We start from the raw sequence: 23,190 nt of genomic DNA on the forward strand, positions 1-23,190 counted from the left end.
TCATTTCTTTTCTGCTGTTAACTTTTAGTCTCTTTCAACCTGAATCAATCGATCCATTTTCAGTTTTTCTTCACAATCATTACTCTAGCAAGCAAAAGCCTAGAATCTAATCTTTCAAATACAAAATTCTCCTTACCAGGTAGAAGAGAGGAAAAAGCTATGAATATATCATTTATTACTACTGTGTCACATCCCCTAAGAAATTGTGTTATTCAACGTTGATGTCTAATTTTAATATTAGATTTCTTAGAGTTCCATAATTCTGTCCTTTTTTCTTTACACTCATCTTCCGTAGTTTAATTTGTTGAAAATAATTGTGTAGTTGTCTATATACTTTATTCCATCTTTATAGGTGCTGCCTGTACAGTCCTTTTTTTAGTTATGTGTCTAGGAAACATTCCTTAGAGAGACTAGCTTCCTAGTTCTTGACAGCAAAATATTAAAAGGCTTACTTAGCAAAGAACTGGCATAATGACATATTATTAGGTCATGAGTACTCTTTGGTCCAGGAATTTATGTATAAAAATATATTTTAGAATATCTGTTCTAGACCATGCCTGATACCTAATATTCTTGATCAACTAGTGTTGTAGCTTTCCTGTGGAGATTGGATTTTGCATTTGCATAGGCTGAAAGGAGAGGGAGGTATATATGTGGAAAAGTAGAGAAATACTGTTTAAGAGAGACAAGGACAATTCTCTTGACTTTTTCTGGTGCCACGTTCCATGTTTACTTGTATGCACTTTCCATGTTTACTTGTATGCACTCGTAAAATGGTTGGATCCTGGATTTCTTTGTGTGCCTTTGGAAGTTGTGTCAGATAGGCTGAGGTGGAGGATAGAGTAAGGCATCTGGATTCACTATCATTATGGATTTTCTTTGAGAGTCCTCTGGTAGAACAGTGGCTTTTCCTCAAGAAGGAAACAAGGCTCTGGGCTTTGCTAAAGTTCGCTAAATTTTGTGCACATGAACTTACTCTGCTTGTTACTCTGCTGCTACCAAGAGATCAGGCCTTGCCCTTCGAAAAAGTAGCAAAGAGGGCCACCAATGAAAGCAAAGTTCAAAAGCAGAATGATAGTGAATACACAGAAGCAGCCAGCCTTCCGTATCACTGAAAAGATGAAATGAGATGTTTATAAAGGGAGTCAGAGTGCTCTGCAAATGTTGTTATTATTACAAGTAATAACAACTTGATAGAAAGATAGATGCCCTGTACCTTACTTCAGTGTACAGTGGAAATGATCTCCATACCATCCTTACTTTTCACCAATGTAATGGTATATCCTGGTCTTGGATTTATATGTATTCCTCAAACAATTTTTTATCGTATGTCTTCATTTCTCTAATATAAATTCTCTAAATTTAAAAAGACACAATTCTTGGTTAATACACTCTCCCCTAGAATAGCTGCAATTTAATCTTGATCATATTAGTCGACAGAAATCATTTAGAATGTTTGTTTTCTGTACTAACATGGTAAAAGGACAGGAAAGGAAATCAACACAAGATATAAGATTAGCAAATAAAAAACATGATAAAACATTCATTTCCGTGAATGATTTTTTTAATTTTAATTTTTATTTATTTATTTATTTTTGGGTTGGGTCTTTGTTGCTGCGTACGGGCTTTCTCTAGTTGCAGTGAGCAGGGGCCACTCTTCGTTGTGGTGCGTGGGCTTCTCATTGTGGTGGCTTCTCTTGTTGAGGAACATGGGCTCTAGGTGCGTGGCTTCAGTAGTTGCAGTACGTGGGCTCAGTAGTTGTGGCTTGCGGGCTCTAGAGCGCAGGGTCAGTAGTTGTGGTGCACGGGCTTAGTTGCCCTGCAGCATGTGGGATCTTCCCGGACCAGGGATCGAACCCATGTCCCTTGCATTGGCAGGTGGATTCACTGCGCCACCAGGGAAGTCCATCCATGAATGATTTTTAAAATGAGAATTAAAATAATGATTATATTGGATGCAGAAATTCCTAAATAATTATATTGAATGAAGGAGGTACCAATTAATATCTAATAAATGAACAAATGAAAGGAATGGTAATACCCACCAAGAATGAGAATGTGGCAGTTATACTAGTAGTTAACATGCTAACTACATTAGCAGTGGTAGTGTGTCTTTTGTTTGATTGCTTTTTACCAGATGAAAATAGCTTTCTTGGTTTTTTGAATTATAAAAATAAGTAGTCACATAGAAAATTCAAACAAGGCAGAACTTTATGAGGGGAAAAATAAAAATGTTCCCACATCTCTCCATTCAGAGGAAACCACTGATGGCATTTTGATGTATATCTTTCAAAACAGCTTTCTCCAAAGACAAACACAGCGTTAAATTGCCGCAGTAATATTACACATGCTGTTCGGCAGCCTTAACTTGGAGGTGCCTGATTTAAGCAGCCATGTAAGAGATGGGCTCTGGGCCTCTTTACATCTGATAGCTAAATAAACAGCTCTAAGATGCATGTCCTTGAATATACATTTATTCACACTTGATAAAGTACATTGTAGAAAAAATGTTATTATGAGTAGAATATCTAACAAAGAGTACATAGGTTTTAAATTTTGAAGCATATGGGCAGATTGTATTCCAGGAGCATAGAAATTTACATTGTGAATAACTGCCATTCACTGTTTTCTCACACCCTCTCCAACATTTGATACTGTCATTTTATACTTTTAAAAACTTAACAGTAAGACATAAAAAGCTTGATCTCATTGTTTTATCATATATTTCTTTGATCATTTCTGAGATTCATTATTTTTTCACTTTTTTTTGTTATCAGCATTTCTCTAGTTGCCAGTTGTCTATTAATCCTTCTTACTAAATTTTCAGTAGGTTGATTGCTTCTTATTTTTTACCGCTGATTATATATTAGGGATATTAAGTCTTTGTTAAGTGTGTTGAAAATATTTTCCCTAGTTTATCATTGCTTTTTAAATTGGTTTAAAGTATTTAAAAAATTTTGCCATATGTAGGTTTTAAATTTTTGAGTAATTACCAGTACTTTCTGGATTTTGTTGCATACTTAAAAAGACATTCTCCACCCATATTTAAACAGAGGGTTAGAAGAGGATGAAGAAAGGAGGATACATGGACAGGCATTTTACAATTTATAAAAGTAGGAAAAGGAGCTATTCAATTTATATTCTAATCAAGTTACAACAAAACAAACAAACAATAATAAAACAAAAATTTATGAGCCTATCTGGTTATGAAGAATTGAACCAGGTAAAATATAAAGCCTTTTACCTGTTCTGTGGTGGTATGCAGTCAATACGTGGAGAAATGCTTTCACTGATTCAGCAAATATTAAGTACCAGGTAGTGGGCTAGGTTTTGATTCAGAGGAAAAAAGATATTGATTCCAAAAATAAAGTAAAATTGCCCCTGCCCACAAAGAGCTCACAGACTATAATAGTCATGTATGTACAAGGGACTGTAGAAGCCTAGAATCCTCATTCCTTCTTCCTTCTCTCTTATTCTACTTCTAAACCATAAAGGAAATAATTGGTAAATGCTAGGAATCCTGCTTTCTTGAAGAAAATATTTCTTTTGATTTCAAAAAAAACATATTGTTTAAAAGACCCCAAACTCTTCTTCTGTATCTACTTCATGGCTACCTCCCCGCAAGGAGACGCTTATGCCTTTGAGACACTGACTGGGTTGTAATATCTAAACCTGTAATCATGTTTTATGCCAGGAAGATGTTTTCAAAACATCTGCACTATTTAACCAGCCAAGATGTTTTGTGAAAAATATTAGTGAATGCTTCCATCAGGAGGTACTCACTTGTGAGTGAAATAATGGATGAAAATACTTGCAAATATTTGGTCATTTTAACCCTGTGTGTCTGTTTTGAATGTGCATATGCTCATGTGTAACAGTAGAATTTTATATATATATAATTATGTTTTTAAGTTAACACAATTATTCTATTTAATTTTGTAAGGGAGAAAGGAAAACATTAAGAATAGAAACTAAGATCTACTTTATAATGAGAGGAATAATAATAGTCCTTTATTGTTTTAATAGGATTTTAGAAATTATTTCACCTTTATTATTCGGTCTTCACAAAAAGCCTGTGAAATAAGCATCAGTATTTTTATTTTACATAATGAAGAAATGTGGCTCAAAATGATTGGGTGATTGAAGTTCCAGGGTTAGTAAACATCAAAGATGAAAGCAAAACTGCAAGTTTCATTGCTCTTTCTACCATACTACAGCTGCCCAAGGTGAAAGCCCTGTCTAACCTGTAAAGAGAGGAATTGAGAGTTAGTTCCCAATTATCTATAGATGAATCTAATGAGACCATAGCCACTTACCACGGGTTCTGCTTGCAGAATGAATCTCCCTCTTTATCCTGCTTGCACATTGTGGTAGGAAGAACGTGCGTTGGCGTCAAATACCTGGGTTTGAATTCCAGTTCTGCCACTTATTAGCATATTGGACCTAAACTCTTTTCCTAGTATTCACCTAGGAACACTGGCAGTGATGGTACATACAGTGAAGATTTGTTGTGATATCTTGGACACATAGTAGGTGCTGAAGAATCACCCAGAAAACCATTACCTGATCTCTCCTGGGATGGTGTCAAGAGATACAAAATGATTTGGGGAATAAAATGTTATAGGGAATGGAACGATAGACACGAAGACAAGAGACAAGAGTCCGTTTTGAGCCCTTTGTTAAGCCATATGCGAAGAATTATTTTTTTGACCATGGTTACATTCATCCTCATGTTCACATATGTCCCAGGAGGCATTATATTAAGGAGATAGAAATGGGGAACCTTGAAAACAGAAATGCAGGAATGGCTGAACCTTTTTAGAGTCCTTAAAATGGATTTTCCTAATCCTTTTTTTCCCTCCCTTTATAGCTGATGGTGTCTGTGTCTTCAAATGCTCACTCAACGGAGACACTGAATGTTGCTGTGTGGGGAAGGAGTCTGTCTTGATTTCTCTGGGCTACCACAGTGCTTTGCTGAAGTTTGAGTCTCATGCTGGTAAGTTTTGTGTCTATTCCAAGCCCCTGGCTTTTCCAAAGGCAAATCTCCTGGTTGGTTGACTTTCAGCACCATGTTTCCTGATGTGAGTTGCCATCCATTGATAGAATGATTTAGAACTGGTTCTGGTGCTTAACTTGATGTGGTGTCTAGAGGGCAGTCGGCCTTCCCTAGACCGTGAGAACGTTTGTATTCGAATACCCCGCCCCCCAACCCTGCTTTGGTTCTCCTTCATCCAAAGCTGCAGGAAAGGACACCAAGGATTGTCCAGATCTTCACCACTGTTGTTGATTCTCCTTGAAGATGAAGTTGTTTGCCGAAATGTGATTTTCAGTTTGAGCATCAATGATTTCATCCTGTTTTTGTCTTTGAATCACTTGCTGAGCATTTTTAGACTCTGGACAACAAATGTCTAGCAATAGGGAGGTAAATTAAAGTATAACTAGAAGTATTTTAAGAAAAGACTCAAAGGCACTCTGAAAGATTTCTGGCTGCTGGTGGGTGGGGCTGGGTCATGAGGCTGCTGGCTGTAGGATCCGGGGGCTCCCAAAGTTGGTGTCGACCTGCTGGTGGGTGAGGCTGAGGCCCAGGGGGCCCCAGAGCTAGTGCTGGCTCATTGCTGGGGGGAACCAGGTGCTGGCTGCAGTGCCCTGTGAGTCTGGAGGCTAGTGCTGGCCTGCTGGTGGGCAGGCTAAATCCTGGTAGGGCAGGCTGCAGGGCTTCAGTGGTCCTGGGGCTGGTGTCTGCCTGCTGCTAGGTGGGGCTGGGGCCCAGGGGAACCCAGGACTGGTATCCGCCCAATGGTGGGTAAGACCAGGTCCTGGGCCTACTGCTACCTCCTGCCGGCTCACTGGTAGACAGAGCTGGGTCCCAGTGTCTCTGGCTGTAGGGCCCTGGGGGTCCCAGGGCTGGTGCTAGCGCACTGGTGTGTGGAGCCAGCCCTGGGTCCTGGCCTCTCTGATGGACAGGGGCAGCTGTGGGCTCAGGGGGTCTTAAGGCCGTGGGCCTGATGGTGGGTGAGCCGTGTTCACCTGGCTAGTTGCTTGGCCTGAGGCATCCCAGTACTGAGGCTGAAAGGCTGGTAGGCAGGGCCACGTCCCAGCACTAATGAGCTAGAGGGAGGATTCCAAAAGGGCGCTTACCAGCACCAGTGCCCATGTGGTACAGTGAGCTCCCCAAATGGCTGCTACTAGTGTCTGTGTCCCCAGGGTAAGCTCCATTTGCCTCCTGCCTCTCTGGGAGGCTCTCCAAGATCAGTGGGTGGGTCTAAACCAGGCTCCTTTCAAATTACTGCTTCTGCCTTGGGTCCCAGAGTGTGTGAGATTTTGTGTGCACCCTTTGAGAGCAGAGTCTGTTTCCCACAACTTTTTGGAACTCCCGAAAGTAAGCCCCACTGGTCTTCAAAGCCAAATGTTCTAGCGGCTCATCTTCCTGGTGTGGGACCCCCCAGGCTGGGGAGCCCACTGTGGGGCTCAGACACTCACTCCTTGGGGAGAACCTCTGCAATGTAATTATCTTCCCGTTCATGGGTCACCCATCTGGGGGTATGGGGCTTGACTGTACAACATTCCCATCCCTCCTACCATCTTGTGGTGGTTCCTTCTTTATATCTTTAGCTGTAGAAGATCACCATTTGCATTTGGCTATGATGAATATTCTTTTACCATATATATTTTCTCGTTTCTGTTGGATCAGTATCTCGGAGTAAAATTGCTGGGGCATAGAATAAGTGTATGCTTAGTTTTATAAGAAATAGCCAGAATTTTTTCCAAAGTAGTTGTACCATTTTACACTCCCACCAATAATGTATGAGAGTTCTGATTGCTCCACATCTTTGCCAGCATTTGGTCGTTCAGTCTTTTAAGTTGTTTTCTCATTCTGGTGGATGTGTAACTGTATCTCATTGTGGTTTTAATTTACATTTTCCTGATACCTAATGATGTTAAGCAGTTTTTCACATGATTATGAATTAAAATCATTTGCTTGTTACTAACTGGTTGTTTATCTATGGAATTGTTCTTTGTGTATCCAGGATACCAGATATGTATCACATATGTAATTAATGGGTGTTATCTTCTAGTCTGTAGCTTGCTTATTTATTTCCCTAATGATGTCTTATGTTGAGAAGAAGTTTTAAATTTTGATGAAGGCCAGTTTATCCTTTTCTTTTATATTTCCTTTCATAAGTTTTATAGCTTCAGATTTTATATTTTAGGTATACAGTCAGTCTTAATCATTTTTTATTTGGTGTAAGGTATTTAGCCAAAGATTATTTTTAGACTATATGGATATCCATTTATTCTAGCCCTGTTTGTTGAAAAGACTTTTGCAAGTCAAATGATTGTATGTAGACTTGGTCTATTTCGGAGCTCTCTATTCTGTTCTCTTGATTATCTTTGTGCCAGTATCACATGGTCTGTGTCACCTTTAAAGTAACACTTGAAGTCCATTTAAGTTTGTTCTTCTTTATCAAGATTGTTCTAGGTATTTTTGGTCCTTTGCATTTACATATACATTTTATAATTAAGTTGTCAATTTCTACAAAAGTGCTTGGTCTGATTGTGATTGAGATTGATTAGTTTGTTGAGAATTTTCATTTTAACAATATTAATTGGATTTTATCTGATTTGTAAACTAACAAGTTAGGTTGCCACTCTTCCATGAATGCTGACAGAAGACATAAGACTCCTGGTGCAGAGATAAAAGACTATTTTAGACTCTCAGGAAAAGAGCAGTAGCCAAAGTGTGAGCATATTTTCTCTGAGTTCTTTAAGCCCCAAATCCCCCAGACAGATGTGGAGGATAAGACGGGTGGCCTGCACATGCAGTGGGATGCGTTACAGGAGAGGAACACTGAGCTTGGGGAACTTCTATTTAATAGCAAGCGGTAACCAGGCTTGCTCTTTGTTCCAGAGGAAGATATTACTTCATACCTCAAGGTTGCTTGCTGCATACACCACCCTGAGAAAGAGCCCAGGTGGAGAATGGTGAAGGCCTGGCATTCATGGCCTACCCAGTAAGGCATATTTGAGTCCCATCTAGAGACCCATGGACAAATTTATTAAAAGAAAGAAAGAAAGAAAGAAATGCTACAAATTTATTTTTTAAAAAAACTACAAATTTATTACAGAAAAAAATGCTACAAATTTATTTAAAAAAAAAAAAAGAGAGACCCATGGAGGAGTATTTCCCAGAACTTTTTCTTTGTAAGGAGGAGGGAGATTTTCTCATTTATAAACTCCAGAGGATGATAGTACAGAAAACTTCATTCATAGGACAAATCAAATCAGACACAAACACATATTTTCCAGGAAAGACATTTACGGACAAGGCATTTTAGAATTTCTTCTATAGCTAAGAAAAATAATATCAGTAGTACAGGATGTTCCACAGGCAACCCTCTTAACAGTTCAATAGAGATAGGCCCCTAGTCTTGGTAAAATGTAGACCTAAGTTATAGATAAGTAGGTACTTTAGTCATTTAAGATATCTCCAAAACTGTAGACAGACAATACCAAATGAGGATGAATACCAACCTCTCAGTTTTTCATTTGTTAGAGGGGACTAGACATCCAATAGACAGAAATAATTCAAATAGACTTGAGGCAGAAATAAAGCTAGATATCCAGATAGCAATGAACAACAAATAACTTAGAAGCAGACTCAGTGAGAACACAATTACTACCTCAGCACAGTTAGACCCGCCCCAGTAGCCAGGAAAGATAGGCCTGAACCCAAGGAGCTTGTAGGGTGCATTTCTCAGGCAAGCTCTGATACATAAGTCTGTGTGAGCATCTTAGTAGGACCTCCACGTTAAAATTCAAACAAGAACAACTTAATAAACATTTTTGGAGTACTGAGGGGAGTTTTATCTTTAATAATAAAATACATATGAGGAAGTCCTGCTTTCACAAGAACTGGCTCCCAGATACAGAGAGAAGGCTATATTTGTAGGTCAGCTATGACAGCCTGCAATTCCTTGTGTGTGTGTAACTTTTAAATTTTATTTGTAATTGTGGTAAAATATGCATAATTTAAAATGTACCATCTTAACGCGTTTTAAGAGTACAATTCAGTGGCATTAAGTACAATCACATTGTCGTACAACTCTCGCCATCCATCTCCATAACTCTCTTCATCTTGCAAAACTGAAACTCTGTACCCATTAAATAACAACTCCCCATTCCCTGCCTCCCCACCAGCCCTGGCAACCACCATTCTACTTTCTGTTTCTATGACTTTGACTACTCTAGGGTACCTTATAGAAACGAAATTCTATAGTACCTGTACTCTTATGACTGACTTATTTCACTTTGCATAATGTCCTCATGTTTTATCCATGTTATTGCATGTGTCAGAATTGCTTTCCTTTTTAAGGATGAATAATATTTCATTCTATGCATGTAGCACACCCTGTCTATCCATTCATCCATCAGTGGACACTTGGGTTGCTTCCACTTTCTGGCCCCCATGAATAATACTGCTGTGGACATGGGTATGAGACTTTTTTGATGGGTGAAATCTATATTGGTTTTGGCTCTGTAGAGGTGCCAAGGAATGAAGAGGATATAATTTTCACATGAAAATGTGCGTCATTAATTTCTGCACTGCATCATTAATTTCTGCACAACATCATTAACTTATGTTACACACAATTAAGAATTTGTTTTTCTCTGATTAACTTGAGGTTTATCTTTCTCTGGCAAATTTTTTCTTCAAAGTGCAAATTTTACTGTTATTCCTAGTAATAACATGTATACAACACAAAGCATTTTAAAATATCTGTTGTCTCAGTTCAGTCCAGCAAATATGTATTGATCACCATCCATATCCCAGGTGAGCTGCTCTGGATGAAAAACACAGCCTCGGACTCTGAGAGATCTTAAGGTTGGAGGAGGCAACAGATTCATGAGCAAGCAATATGAGAAGTTCTGAACGAGTCTCTTAAGTGCTGTGGGGACATTAGTCAGGGCACCTACCTCAGCCTTGAGGGTCGAGGAAGGCGTCTCAGGAAAGGGACTGTTTAAACACGGCAAGAATGGGGTTTAGAAGAGCACATTGGGCAACAAGATTAGGGAGAATATATAGAGTGAGAAAAAACAAAGACCTAAAGAGACACCTTAAGGAACCACCGACATTTATGGGCAGAGAACAGGAAGTGTGGAAATGAGACTGAAAGCAGCAGCCAGAAAGGCAGGAGAAAACCAAGTGAGAGTAGTACTGTGGAAGTCAACAGCACACTTCAGAAAGGAGCAAGGTTATCCAGATGTTACAGAGAGATTGAGTAGGAAAAGACGTAAAGGTGTGCGCTGGATTAAACAGTAGGGTCATTGATGAGCTTGGCTAGGGAAGTTTCAATCGCAAAATTTAGTACAAGATTAGTGCACTGAATCAGATCCATTCATTTCTCGGTGAGGGCTACAGACCAAAGACCGTCATTTTCCTCCTCTCTCCCGACACCTCAGTAAAATAACAAACACAGCAAGAGTGAAGAGAATGAAGGAAGGACCATCAGGAAATGCAAGTTCAACAAATTCCTAGAAGATGGGTGATCAGAGAGAAGAAGCCGCAGCCCAGAATCTATGAGTGGGTGCTGCCATAAAAGAGAACCCCAGGGGCTCCAGACTCAATCAGACAGTAATATGGAGGCTAGCAGTGAGGACGGGGGAGCCAGATGGGATTAACTAAATGTCTCTCTGCCTAATGATGCTATCAACAGGCTCTCTACAGCCTCTCTCCTCCTTCCTTCATCCCCATGAAGAAAGTGCGACAGGCATTTTACTTCCAGGGAAAAACCAGAGGACACCTGTAAAGAGACTGAAAAAAATGGGAAGAATTTCGCTGCTAATATATGTGCTTCTACTTCACAGAAAAGCTGTCCTTCATTCTAGCATTTGTAGCCCCCTTGCACCCCCGTCCCAAAGGGGTGCAGGCAGGTACCCCTCCTGCTCATCCTAAAACATGACATAGCAGTTGCTGTTACATATATACAACTTACTGGCAACCATTCTCTTTGTGGGTGAGACCTAGAGGAAAACGAGACTTTCTTAAAAAGTTAAACATGCGTTATCCTATGACCCAACAAATGCATGCCAAGGTATTTACCCAAGAGAAGGAAAAACATTATGTATGCCAAAAGACCTGTACAGGAATTTTTACAGCAGCTTTATTACCATAGCCCAAATCTGGAAACAACCCAGATAGCTGTTCATTAGCATGTGAAAGGACAAACTATGCCATATCTACACAATGGAAGGCTACTTATTAATAAAAAGAAATGAATGACTGGTGAACTCAACTACATGGATCAATCTCGAAAATTTTAAATCGAGTGATAATAAACCAGGTACGTTAGAGTACATATCGTATAATTCCATTTATATAAAATTCTAGAACAGGCATAGTTAATCTATAGTTGCAGAAAGTTGATCAATGATTGTCTGGGGCTGGGAGTTAGGGTGAGCTTGACTGTAAAAGAGCATGGGGGAATTTTTTTTTCCCCATTTGACTTTATAGTATGTGCATTTGTTTATTTTTATTGAAATATAGTTGACATATAATATTATGTTAGTTTCAGGTGTACTACACAGTGATTTGACGTTTGCATACATTATGAAATGATTACCACGATAAGTCTAGTAACCATCTGTCACCATACAAAGTTACTACAACATTGTTGGGAATTCCTTGGCAGTCCAGTGGTCAGGACTCAGCACTTCCACTGCCTTGGCCTGGGTTCAATCCCTGGTCGGGGAACTAAGATCCTGCAAGCCGTGAGGCGTGGCCAGAAAAAAAAAAAGTTACTACAATATTGTTGACTATATTCCTTATGCTGTACATTATATCCCTGTGGCATTTTTCTTTTTTCTTTTTCTTTTTCTTTTTAAAAAATTTTTATTGGAGTATAGTTGATTTAAAATGTTGTTAGTTTCTGCTGTACAGCAAAGTGAATCAGTTGTACATATTCATATATCTATTCTTTAGATTCTTTTCCCATATAGGTCATTACAGAGTATTGAGAAGAGTTCCCTGTGTAGGTCCTTATTAGTTATCTATTTTATAGGTAGTAGTGTGTATATGTCAATCCCAAACTCCCAGTTTATCCTTCCCCCCTCCTCTCCCCACCCGGTAACCATAAGTTTGTTTTCTACACCTATGACTCTATAACTGGAGGTTATATCTCTTAATCCCCTTCCCCTGTTTCACCCCACCTCCCACCTTACTCCCATCTGACAGCCATTCATTTGTTCTCTGTATCTGCAAGTCTGTTTTCATTTTGTTTTGTCTTTTCATTTGTTTTTTAGATTCCACATATAAGTGAGATCATTATGGTATTTGTCTTTCTCCATCTGACTTATTTCAATTAGCTAATACCCTCTAAATCCATCCATGTTGTCACAATTGCAAGATTTCTTTTTTTATGGCTGAGTAATATTCCAGTGTATATATATACTGCATCTTCTTTATCCATTTCATGCATCAGTGCACACTTAGCTGCTTCCATTTCTTGGCTACTGTAGCTAATGCTGCAATAAACATTGGTGTGCATGTATCTTTTTGAATTAGTGTTTTTGTTTTCTTGGAGTAAATACACAGAAGTAAAATTGCTGAATCAGATGGCAGTTCTATTTTTAATTTTTTGAGGAAACTCCACGCTGTTTTCCACAACGGCTATAACAATTTACATTTCCACCAACAGTGCACATGGGTTCCCTTTTCTCCACATCCTCGCCAATACTTGTTATTTATTTCTTTTTGATGATAGCTATCCTGACACGTGTGAGATGATATTTCATTGTGGTTTTGAGTTACATTTCCCTGATGATTAGTGATGTTGAGCATCTTGTCATGTGTCTGTTGGCCATCTGTATGTCTTTTTTGGAAAAATGTCTATTCAGATCCTCTGTCCATTTTTACTCAGGTTGTTTGTTTGTTTTTTGATGTTAAGTTGTATGAGGTCTTTGTATAGTTTGGATATTAGCCCCTTATCATATATATCATTTGCAAATATCTTCTCCCATTTAGTAGGCTGCCTTTTGTTTTGTTGATAGTCTCCTTTGCTGGGCAAAAGCTTTTTAATTTGATATAGTCCCATTTGTTTATTTTTGCTCTTGTTTCTCTTGCCTAAAGAAACACATCAAAAAAAAATATATATATATATTGCTAAGCTGTCAAAGAGAGTACTGCTTGTGTTTTCTTCCTAGGGCTTTTATGGTTTCAGATCTTACATTTAAGCCTTTAATCCATTTTGAATATATTTTTGTATATGGTGTAAGAAAGTAGTCCGGTTTTATCCTTTTGCATTTAGCTGTTCAGTTTTCCCAACACCATTTATGGAAGAGGCTGTCTTTCCCCATTGTATATTCTTGCCTCCTCTGTCATATAATATTTGATCATATAAACGTGGGTTCATTTCTGGGCTCTCTATTCCATTGACTATGTGTTTGTTTTTGTGCCACTGTAGCTTTGATCACTGTAACTCTGTAGTATAGTTTGTTCTTCTTTCTCAAGATTGCTTTGGCTATTCAGGGTCTTTTATGTTTCTATACAAATTTAAAAATTATTTGTTTTAGTTCTGTGAAAAATGCCACTGGTATTTTGACAGGGATTACTCTGAATCTGTGGATTGCCTTTGGTCATTTTAACAATATTAATTCTTCCAAGCCATGAGCATGGTATATCTTTCCATTTGCTTGTGTCGTCTTCGGTTTCTTTCATCATTGTCTTATAGTTTTGAGAGTACAAGTCTTTAACCTCTTTGGTTAGATTTATTCCTAGGTATTTTATTATTTAATGCAATTGTAAATGGGATTGTACTTTTAATTTCTCTTTCTGATAGTTTGTTATTAGAGTATAGACATGCAGCAGATTTCTGTATATTAATTTTGTATCTTGCAACTTTACTGAATGCATTCATTAGTTGTAATAGTTTTTTGGTGGCATCTTCAGGATTTTCACTATGTAGTATCATGTCTTCTGTGAACAATGATAGTTTTACCTTTTCTTTTCCAATTCATACTCCTTTTCTTTTTCTTATCTGATTGTGATGGCTAGGATTTCCAATACTATGTTGAATAAAAGTGGAGAGAGTGGGCATCCTTGTCTTGTTCCTGATTTTAGAGAAAATGCTTTCAGCTTTTCACCACTGAGTATGATGTTGGCTGTGGGTTTGTCACATACGGCCTTTATTACGTTGAGATATTTTCCCTTTGTATCCACTTTGTTGAGAGTTTTTATCATAAAATGGAAGTTGAATTTTGTTAAAAGCTTTTCCTGTATCTATTGAGATGACTGTATGATTTTTATTTTTCAATTTGTTAATGTGGTGTAGCATGTTGATTGAATTGCAGATATTGAACCATCCTTGAATCCCTGGGATAAATTCCACTTGACTGTAGTGTGTGATCCTTTTAATGTATTATTGAATTCGGTTTGCTAATATTTTGTCAAGGATTTTGCATCTATGTTCATCAGTGATATTGGCTTATAATTTTCTTGTTTTGTGGTGTCTTTGTCTGGTTTCAGTATCATGGTGATACTGGCCTCATAGAATGAGTTCAGAAGCATTTATTCCTCTTTAATTTTTTGAGTTTAATGGAGAAGGATAAGTGTTAAGTCTTCTTTAAATGTTCTGTAGAGCATACCTGTGAAGCTGTTTGGTCCTGGACTCTTGTTTGTTGGGAGTTTTTAAATTACTGATTCAATTTCATTACTGGTCATCAGTCTGTTCATATTTTCTACTTCTTCCTGATTCAGTCTTGGCAGATTGTACATTTCTAGGAATTTATCCATTTCTTGCAGTTGTTCATTTTACTGCTGTATAATTGTTTGACAGTCTGCAGTTCTGATTGGGTTGTGGTTGAGTCAGTTTTAATAAAAGAAGAAATTCCTATCTTTGGTAATGAAAATCAGGATGTGGCTTATCTCAGCATGTGAATGTTTTATAATTTTTTGGTAGTTTATGGATTTCAGTAATTCAAGGCTTTAATAAATGGAAATTTTTTTCTGGGCTATGTGATCAGCATAACCAAGTTAAGAGCAAAATGTTGTTTTGACTTTTTATACTATAAATGTTAAACCTATTGTCTCATCTAATATACCGTCCACTTGAGGAAGGATTTAATCGGTCATCTTACTGATGAGGAAACTGAGATTCAGAGAAAATCGGTCACTTTCTTAAGGTAATATGACTGATAATTAACTGACTAAGGATTTAAATCTAGAGTTACCTACTCCAACACCACAGTGCATCCTTCTGTAATGACACATTTAGTTTTAAGAAAGAAATAAACCAGTGAAAGAATAAGGTGCAATTGCACAGCAAGAAGACTGAATGGAAAACCTTTCTTTTAATGTGTTCTCACTTAGAGCACTTAATGCTCAAGGAAACCATACTGGAAAACTATAGATAGAATTCACATTTCTATGATATCCATGTTTCAAGCTTATGGTACTGTTCAGAGTTGGTACCAAAAGTCTTAGCAGGCCTGGGAACTTCATGTTTTAGGGACTCTCAAAGTTGAGGCTGCCTTCATTTTCTGGTTGAAACTTATCTTTGAATCTTTAAATTGCAGTGAAATGGAAATTTTGAGATTTCAATAGACAAAGTGTAAAGAACTTGGAATGTATTTTATTCTCTATCGCATCCAATGGCCAAGCAGTTGCCATGTACTACCACACTACTTCTGTCCCTCTACCTGAAGGATATAATCTTAAATAGCTTGGATAGTCATAAGGCCCAGAACCAACATGGCTCACTTAGTACTGGGGGCCCTGATCCTACACCAATGTCCCTGTCATCATTCTGTTGACTTAGGTGACAAGTAGAGAGAGTATACTAGCCCTTTCCATTACATTTCTTGAGACAGAGACTTTGGGTTCAGTAATTTAGAATACTAAGATAACTTCTTAATCCATTTATACCAATTAAAAAAGCAAGGAAGAAAGTTTCTAAATAAGAAGCCCTTTGGATAGGACTAATTCTGGTATCGTGAATTCTTAGTTGGTTCAGTGTGTAATCTGTACTTTAGGAATGAGCACCAAGACCTGGGCTCACCATGCTTTAGAGCACTGGCTATAATTTGTTAGTCTCATTCCTCTGTAAGAAGGAAAAATAATTGATAACAGGAGTTTCTGACTTGAGGATTTTGCCAAGGATGCCTCAGACATCTTCCTATTCTGGAGTTGATGTGTCTCTTGATCTCTGCTGAAAGTGAATCCCAGCACCAAAAGGATTGCAAATGCAGATGTTTGCAAATTGGTGGTCGTCCATGGTTTAATTGAATAGTAGTTTTCAAACTCAGTGAAAGTCCCTGGGGAGTTGGCTGCCTGTCTGATTTTTCTGGCCCTGGAAACAGAACAAGCCAAGCAGCTGACCCCTCATTCTGGATCTGTCAGGGCAGGTCGTGATGCAGGCTGGAAGCCACAGCTGCAGGAAGGTAGTGGCAAGTGAGGAACAAGCTGGCTGTGACTCGGAGGGTCCCATGTGGCAGTGGGATATTGTCATTTGTCAGCCTGGGTGTTGACAGAAGACCGTCTATTGGTGTCACTGCCCATCAGACACGATCGCTGAATTTTTGAGATGTGCTCTGCTTTTCTGGAGTAAGAGGATGTGGCATTTGAAATGTGAGGGTGCTATTTTATATTTAGAAGTGAGTGAACAGCTGCCAATTATCTGTAACTTGGGTAAGAAAGAAAATCCAACTTTACTGGGGAGTTGCCCTGTCTTGATAATTAGGTGGAACCACTAAGAAAGAAATGAGCAAATATTCAGATGTCTGTGTGAGGAATACTTCTTCTCTCCCTCCTTTCCTTCTTCAGAATTGTGACTCAGTGATCTGCAAGCCTGATTTGGTTACATATTAAATAATCGCCAGTGATCTCAAAGACTACGGTGAAATCCAGTGCATTTAAATTCATTTAGAAGCAGTGGGGATATTTAATAATGACAGATGTCAACAGAGAAAAAAACATTTTAATTAAATGGACTTAAGATAATTTCTGTGAAGCATGGACTATGCATGTACTAGATATGTGCAAGATTTACTTCCTTTTCATTCATTCATTCCACAAATATTGAGTGTTATGTGCCAAGCACTTATTTATGTGCTAAATATACAATGCTGAATAAATAAAAGTCCTTACAATCATATAGCTGACATTTTAAGAGGACACAGTTAGTAAATGGACATATATAGTGGGTTGTGTGTGATAAGCCCTGAAAAGAAAAATAAATCAGGGAAAGAGGCAGAGAATAGGAATTAAGTGTGTTTACTGTTTTGTCAGTAATTTTAGGGGGAAAGCTTCACTGATAAGACATCTGTCATTTGAGTAGAGAGCTGCAGTGGAGGAGGGGAGGAGCCTTGTGTGTGTCTGGGCTAAGGGTGGTCGAGACAGGCGAACAGAACTGCAAAGACCTTGAGGCAGAGAATGCTTGCAGAATGGCACTAAGAACAGAGGGACTAGATGCAATGGGAGAAGCAGAGTGGTGAGATCAGAGAACGATAGGCCAGATCAGGTGAGACATTGGAGGTCATGGTGAGGATTTTAAGGGAGATTGAAAGTATCTGAGGGCATGAAGCAGAGGCCCAGCATTGCCTGAACATTATGTATGTACTTTTTAATATACTTTTTAAAGCTATGTATTTATACTTTTTCTTATTGTAATTCTCACATCATCCCTGTGAAGTTGGTATATTATTATTACTTATTCCCATTTTCACACAAAGACATTAAGGCTCATAGATATGAAGGAAGTTGCTCAAGTGACAAAGAGAAAATGTAAGGCTCTGTTCTTTCAACAGCTTCCCATCTGCCCCTGCACTCTCCATGGGTTGACGTTTAATCTAGAAAGCGCATGTCATTAATTGGGATAATAATAGAAACATGGAAAAGCCCACTTTTATCAACATTCCACTAAGTGAGAAAAAGAAATAAAGACACAGGTGAACCTTATTCTGGGAATTATGAATCTTGGAGAAGTTCCTTTATCCTTTTTTGTTTTGAAAAAATTTCCAACTTACAGAGAAGTTACATAAACATAACAGAGAACTTCTGAATACCCTTTGAATAGATTCATTAATTTACAACATTTTTTCACATTATATCCATCTCTGTATATGTCTGTACATATATATAAACACATATTATATTCCTGAACCATTGGAGAGTAATTTGCATATGTCATAGTTCTTTACTCTTTAGTGTTTCACGAGGTATAGCCTACAAATAAGAATATTCTCTTACGTGACTGCAGTAGAATTACCAAATTCAGGAATTTAACATCTATTCAATATTTCTATTTAATCTACCATCCATAACCCACTTCCAAAAATTGTCCCAATAATGTTTTTGCATCTTTTTACCCTCTCTAGTTCTGGATCTGGTCCAGGATCGTGTATTGCATTTAGTTGTCTTGTCTCTTTAGACTGCCTTAATTTGGAACAGTTCCTCAACCTTTTCTTTTATGACGTGTTATTTGGAGAATAGAGACCATTTATTTTATAGAATATTCCCCAATTTGAGTTTTTCTTATGTTTCCTCATGGAAAGATTCAGGTTATGCATCCCTAGTCAGAAAACTACCTAACTGCTCTTGTGTCCTTCTCAGGATTTCACATCAGGGAGCATTGAGATCTATCTACCCCTTGTTGATAATAGAAATTTTGATCACCAGGTCAAGATGTTTTTCAGTTTCTCCACTATAAAGTTATTATGCTTTCCCTGTTAGATGTAACTAATAAGCAACCTGTGTGAAGGCACTTTGAAATCACGCAAATGTCCTGTTCCTCATCAAGCAGCCCAAATTTAGTGTACATTTATTATCCATTGCTTTGGAAAGACAGTTGACTTTTTTTTTTTTTTTGTATGTAAGCAAGATTCTGCAATCTTGCTAAGTCACTTAGTTCTTGTAGGTTTCTTGTATAGATTACTAGGATTTTCTGCATAAATGATTATATCTTCTTTGATTAGAGACAGTTTTACTTCTTGCTTTCCTATCTGTATTTTTTTTTAACTTCTTTTTCGTGCTTATTGCACCAACTAGGACCTCTAGTACAGTGTTGCCTAGAAGAAATTAGAATGGAAATCCTTACCTTGTTCATGATCTCAGGGAAAGCATTCACTTTTCACCATTAGCTATAGTTCTTTTTTGTAGGTGTCTTTTATCAGGTTGAAGAAAGTCCATTCTACTCCTAATTTGCTAGTAGTTTCTATCTTGAATTGTCTTTTGTGAAATGCTGTTTCTGAATCTATGATGATTGCATCATTTTTATGTTTAGCCTATTAATATCATGAATTAAATTTATTGATTTTTGAATGTTAAAACAACCTTGAATTTCTGAGTTAAACATCATTGTTGTGATGTATGATCCTTTCTATATATTGCTAAACTAGATTTGCTAGAATTTTATAAATAATTTTTGTGTCTATGTTCCTTAGATATTGCTTTCTTTATTTTTTTGTTTGATTTGTGTATCAGAGTAATACTGGTCTTATAAAATTGGGGCAGGTTCCTTAATCTATAAACTCTTTGTGTAGAATTTGGCATTGCTTCTTCCTCAAATGTTTGTTAGAATTAATAACTGAAGCCAAATGGACCTTGAGTTGTCTTTGGGAGAAGATTGTTAACTACAAAGTCAATTTATTTAATATATATATAGGTCTATTTAATGTATCTACTGTTTATTGAGTGAGCTGTCATAGTTTATGTCTTTTATGGAATTTGTTCATTTCATCCAGGTTGTCAAATTAGTTGCCATTAAGTTGTTCATAATATTCCTTTATCTCTGTATCATCTGTAAAGATGTCCTTTCTCTCATTTCTTATATTGGAAATAGGTTTTTTCCTCGATTAGTCTAGCTAGAGGTTTATCAACTTTATTGATACTTTTCATGAAACAGCTGTTTGTTTCATTCATTTTCTCTATTTTGTCCATTTTCTATCTTATTGATTCCTGCTCTTTATTATTTTCTTCCTCTGATTACTTTGATTCTCTGATTACTCTTCTCTCTCTAACTTCTTAAGGTAGATGCCTAGATCATTTATTTCATTCCATTCTTTTTTTTTCAATATACACACTTAATGGTCTACATTTCTTTCTACACATTGTCCTAGCTGCATTCAATAAATTTTGGTATGTTCTGTTTTCCTTGCCATACAGTTCAAAATAATTTATATTGTTATTTGTTTTCTGGCCTATGGGTTTCTTTTTTGATCTATGGATTATTTGGAAGTATATTGTTTAATTCCCAAACATTTGGACATTTTCCCAATAGCTTTCTATATTCTACTTGGATTCTTTTGTGGTCTGAGAACATGGTTTATATGATATCTGTGGTTTCAGATTTGTTGGAGTTTGTTTTCAGGTCTACAGTATTGTCCATCTTGGTGAATTTTCCACGTGCACTTGAAAATAATATGTGTTTTGTTATTACTGGGTGCACTGTTCTCTAAATATCAGTCAAGTCAAGTCAATTTATCTTTAATGATACTTGGTCTACTTATTTATTAATTATATAGAGAGGAAAGTTGGAATGACCAACTATAACTGGACTTGTTGCACATTATAGTTGTTTATGCCCCTTTGCTATATTAAAGTTGATATTCTATTGAGTATGTGTGAGATTATGCTTCAGACAGTGACTCAAGAAAGCAAAAATTAAAGACTCCAAGTTTCTAGGAGCTATTTTTCAATTTTTTTTCTCTTATGAGGAAAACTCATAGTTCACTTAAGCTCATCTGGAGCGTGGCTGCTCCGTGCCTCTCTGCTCTCAGTATTTATTACGTATTCACTGGCCCGTTTCCTGCCGAACACGTGCACAGAAATATCTGCATACGACTGATATATTTATGGACGAAATGACATTATGTCTGGGTTTTGCTTTAAAATGTCCAGCTAAGAAAACAAAACATACATGACTGTAGAAATGAATTAAGATTTACAAAATCTTAGTATGTTTTGAATCTTGATGATAGAAATCTTTATATTAATCTATATATTTTATGTACTTTTGAAAATCTTTATAATCAAAGTAAAAATCATATGTGAATAAGTCTATAAAAATATGGGGCTTCCCTGGTGGCGCAGTGGTTGAGAGTCTGCCTGCTAGTGCAGGGGACACGGGTTCGAGCCCTGGTCTGGGAGGATCCCACATGCCGCAGAGCAGCTAGGCCTGTGAGCCACAACTACTGAGCCTGCGCGTCTGGAGCCCGTGCTCCGCAACAAGAGAGGCCGCGATAGTGAAGAGGCCCGCGCACCGCGATGAAGAGCGGCCCCCACTTGCCGCAACCGGAGAAAGCCCTTGCACAGAAAAGAAGACCCAACACAGCCAAAAATAAATAAATAAATAAATAAATAAAATAAAATAAAATAAAATAAAATAAAATAAATAAGAAATAAAAGATTACTAAAAATATGATTGGTTGGAGGGCGCCTTCAAGATGGCGGAGAAGTAAGACGTGGAGATCACCGTCCTCCCCACAAATACATGAGAAATACATCTACATGTGGAACAACTCCTACAGAACAACTACTGAACACGGGCAGAAGACCTCAGACTTCCCAAAAGGCAAGAAACTACCCACATACCTGGGTAGGGCAAAAGAAAAAAGAAAACACAGAGACAAAAGAATAGGGACAGGACGTGCACCTCTGGGAGGGAGCTGTGAGGGAGGAAAAGTTTCACACACTAGGAAGCCCCTTCACTGGCGGAGACGGGGGGAAGCTTCGGAGCCACAGAGGAGAGCACAGCAACAGAGGTGCAGAGGGCGAAGCGGAGAGATTCCAGCACAGAGGATCAGTGCCGACCAGCACTCACCAGCCTGAGAGGCTTGTCTGCTCACCTGCCAGGGCGGGGTGCGGGCTGGGAGCTGAGGCTCGGGCTTCAGAGGTCAGATCCCAAGGAGAGGACTGGGATTGGCTGCATGAACACAGCCTGAAGGGGGCTAGTGCGCCAAAGCTAGCCTGGATGGAGTCCGGGAAAACGTCTGGGCCTGCCTAAGAGGCAAGAGACCATTGTTTCGGGGTGTGTGAGGAGAGGGGATTCAGAGCACCGCCTAAACGAGCTCCAGAGACAGGCGCGAGCCGCAGATACCAGCACGGACCCCAGAGACAGGCATGAAACGCTAAGGCTGCTGCTGCCGCCACCAAGAAGCCTGTGTGCAAGCACAGGTCACTGTCCACACTTCCCCTCCCGGGAGCCTGTGCAGCCCGCCACTGCCAGGGTCCCGTGATACAGGGACAACTTCCCCGGAAGAGCGTATGGTGCACCTCAGGCTGGTGCATTGTCACACCGGCTTCTGCCGCCTCAGGCTTGCCCCACATTCCGTACCCCTCCCTCCCCCCAGCCTGAGTGAGCCAGAGTCCCCTAATCAGCTGCTACTTTAACCCCGTCCTGTCTGGGCGAAGAACAGACGCCCTCAGGCGACCTACATGCAGAGGCTGGTCCAAATCCAAAGCTGAACCCCAGGAGCTGTGCAAACAAAGAAGAGAAAGAGAAATTTCTCCCAGCAGCCTCAGGAGCAGCGGATTAAATCTCCACAATCAACTTGATGTACCCTGCCATCTCTGGAATACCTGAATAGACAACGAATCATCACAAAATTGAGGCCATGGACTTCGGCAGCAACTGTAGACTTGGGGTTTGCTTTCTGCATCTAATTTGTTTCTGGTTTTATATTTATCTTAGTTTAGTATTTAGAGATTACTATCATTAGTAGATTTGTTTATTGATTTGGTTGCTCTCTTCCTTTTCTTATTTTATATATATATATATATTTTTTTTTTCCTTTTTCTCTTTTTGTGAGTGTGTATGTGTATGCTTCCTTGTGTGATTTTGTCTGTATAGCTTTGCTTTTGCCATTTGTCCTAGGGCTGTGACTGTCTGGTTTTTTTGTTTGTTCTTTTTTTTTAGTTTTAGTTTTTAATGCTTTTATCATTGGTGGATTTGTTTTTTGGTTTGGTTGCTTGCTCTCTTCTTTCTTTCACTCTTTTTTTTATTACTTTTTAATTTTTTAATTTTTAATAATTTTTTTCTATTTTAATTATATTATGTATTTACCCTTCCTTCCTCCCTCCCTCCCTCTCTTCCTCTCTCCCTTCCTTCCTCTCCCTTTTCTTCTGAGCCATGTGGCTGACACGGTCTTGGTGCTCTGGCCGGATGTCAGGCCTGAGCCTCTAAGGTGGGAGAGTCGAGT

General features: G+C 38.4%; 1 protein-coding gene across 2 annotated transcripts in view; it reads left to right on the top strand.

Annotated features, from left to right (window-relative positions):
• The window catches only part of LOC102997613 (histone-arginine methyltransferase CARM1-like), a 251,240-nt gene that overhangs the window by 95,507 nt on the left and 132,543 nt on the right, over window positions 1–23,190 (top strand). For both annotated transcript variants that reach the window (XM_057547578.1, XM_057547579.1), the window contains exon 2: window positions 4,871–4,996. In XM_057547578.1, coding sequence (XP_057403561.1) covers window positions 4,871–4,996 — 126 coding nt within the window. The remainder of the gene's footprint in view (window positions 1–4,870; window positions 4,997–23,190) is intronic.

This window comes from Balaenoptera acutorostrata, chromosome 6, assembly GCF_949987535.1.
Source record: "Balaenoptera acutorostrata chromosome 6, mBalAcu1.1, whole genome shotgun sequence".
Taxonomy (NCBI): domain Eukaryota; kingdom Metazoa; phylum Chordata; class Mammalia; order Artiodactyla; family Balaenopteridae; genus Balaenoptera; species Balaenoptera acutorostrata.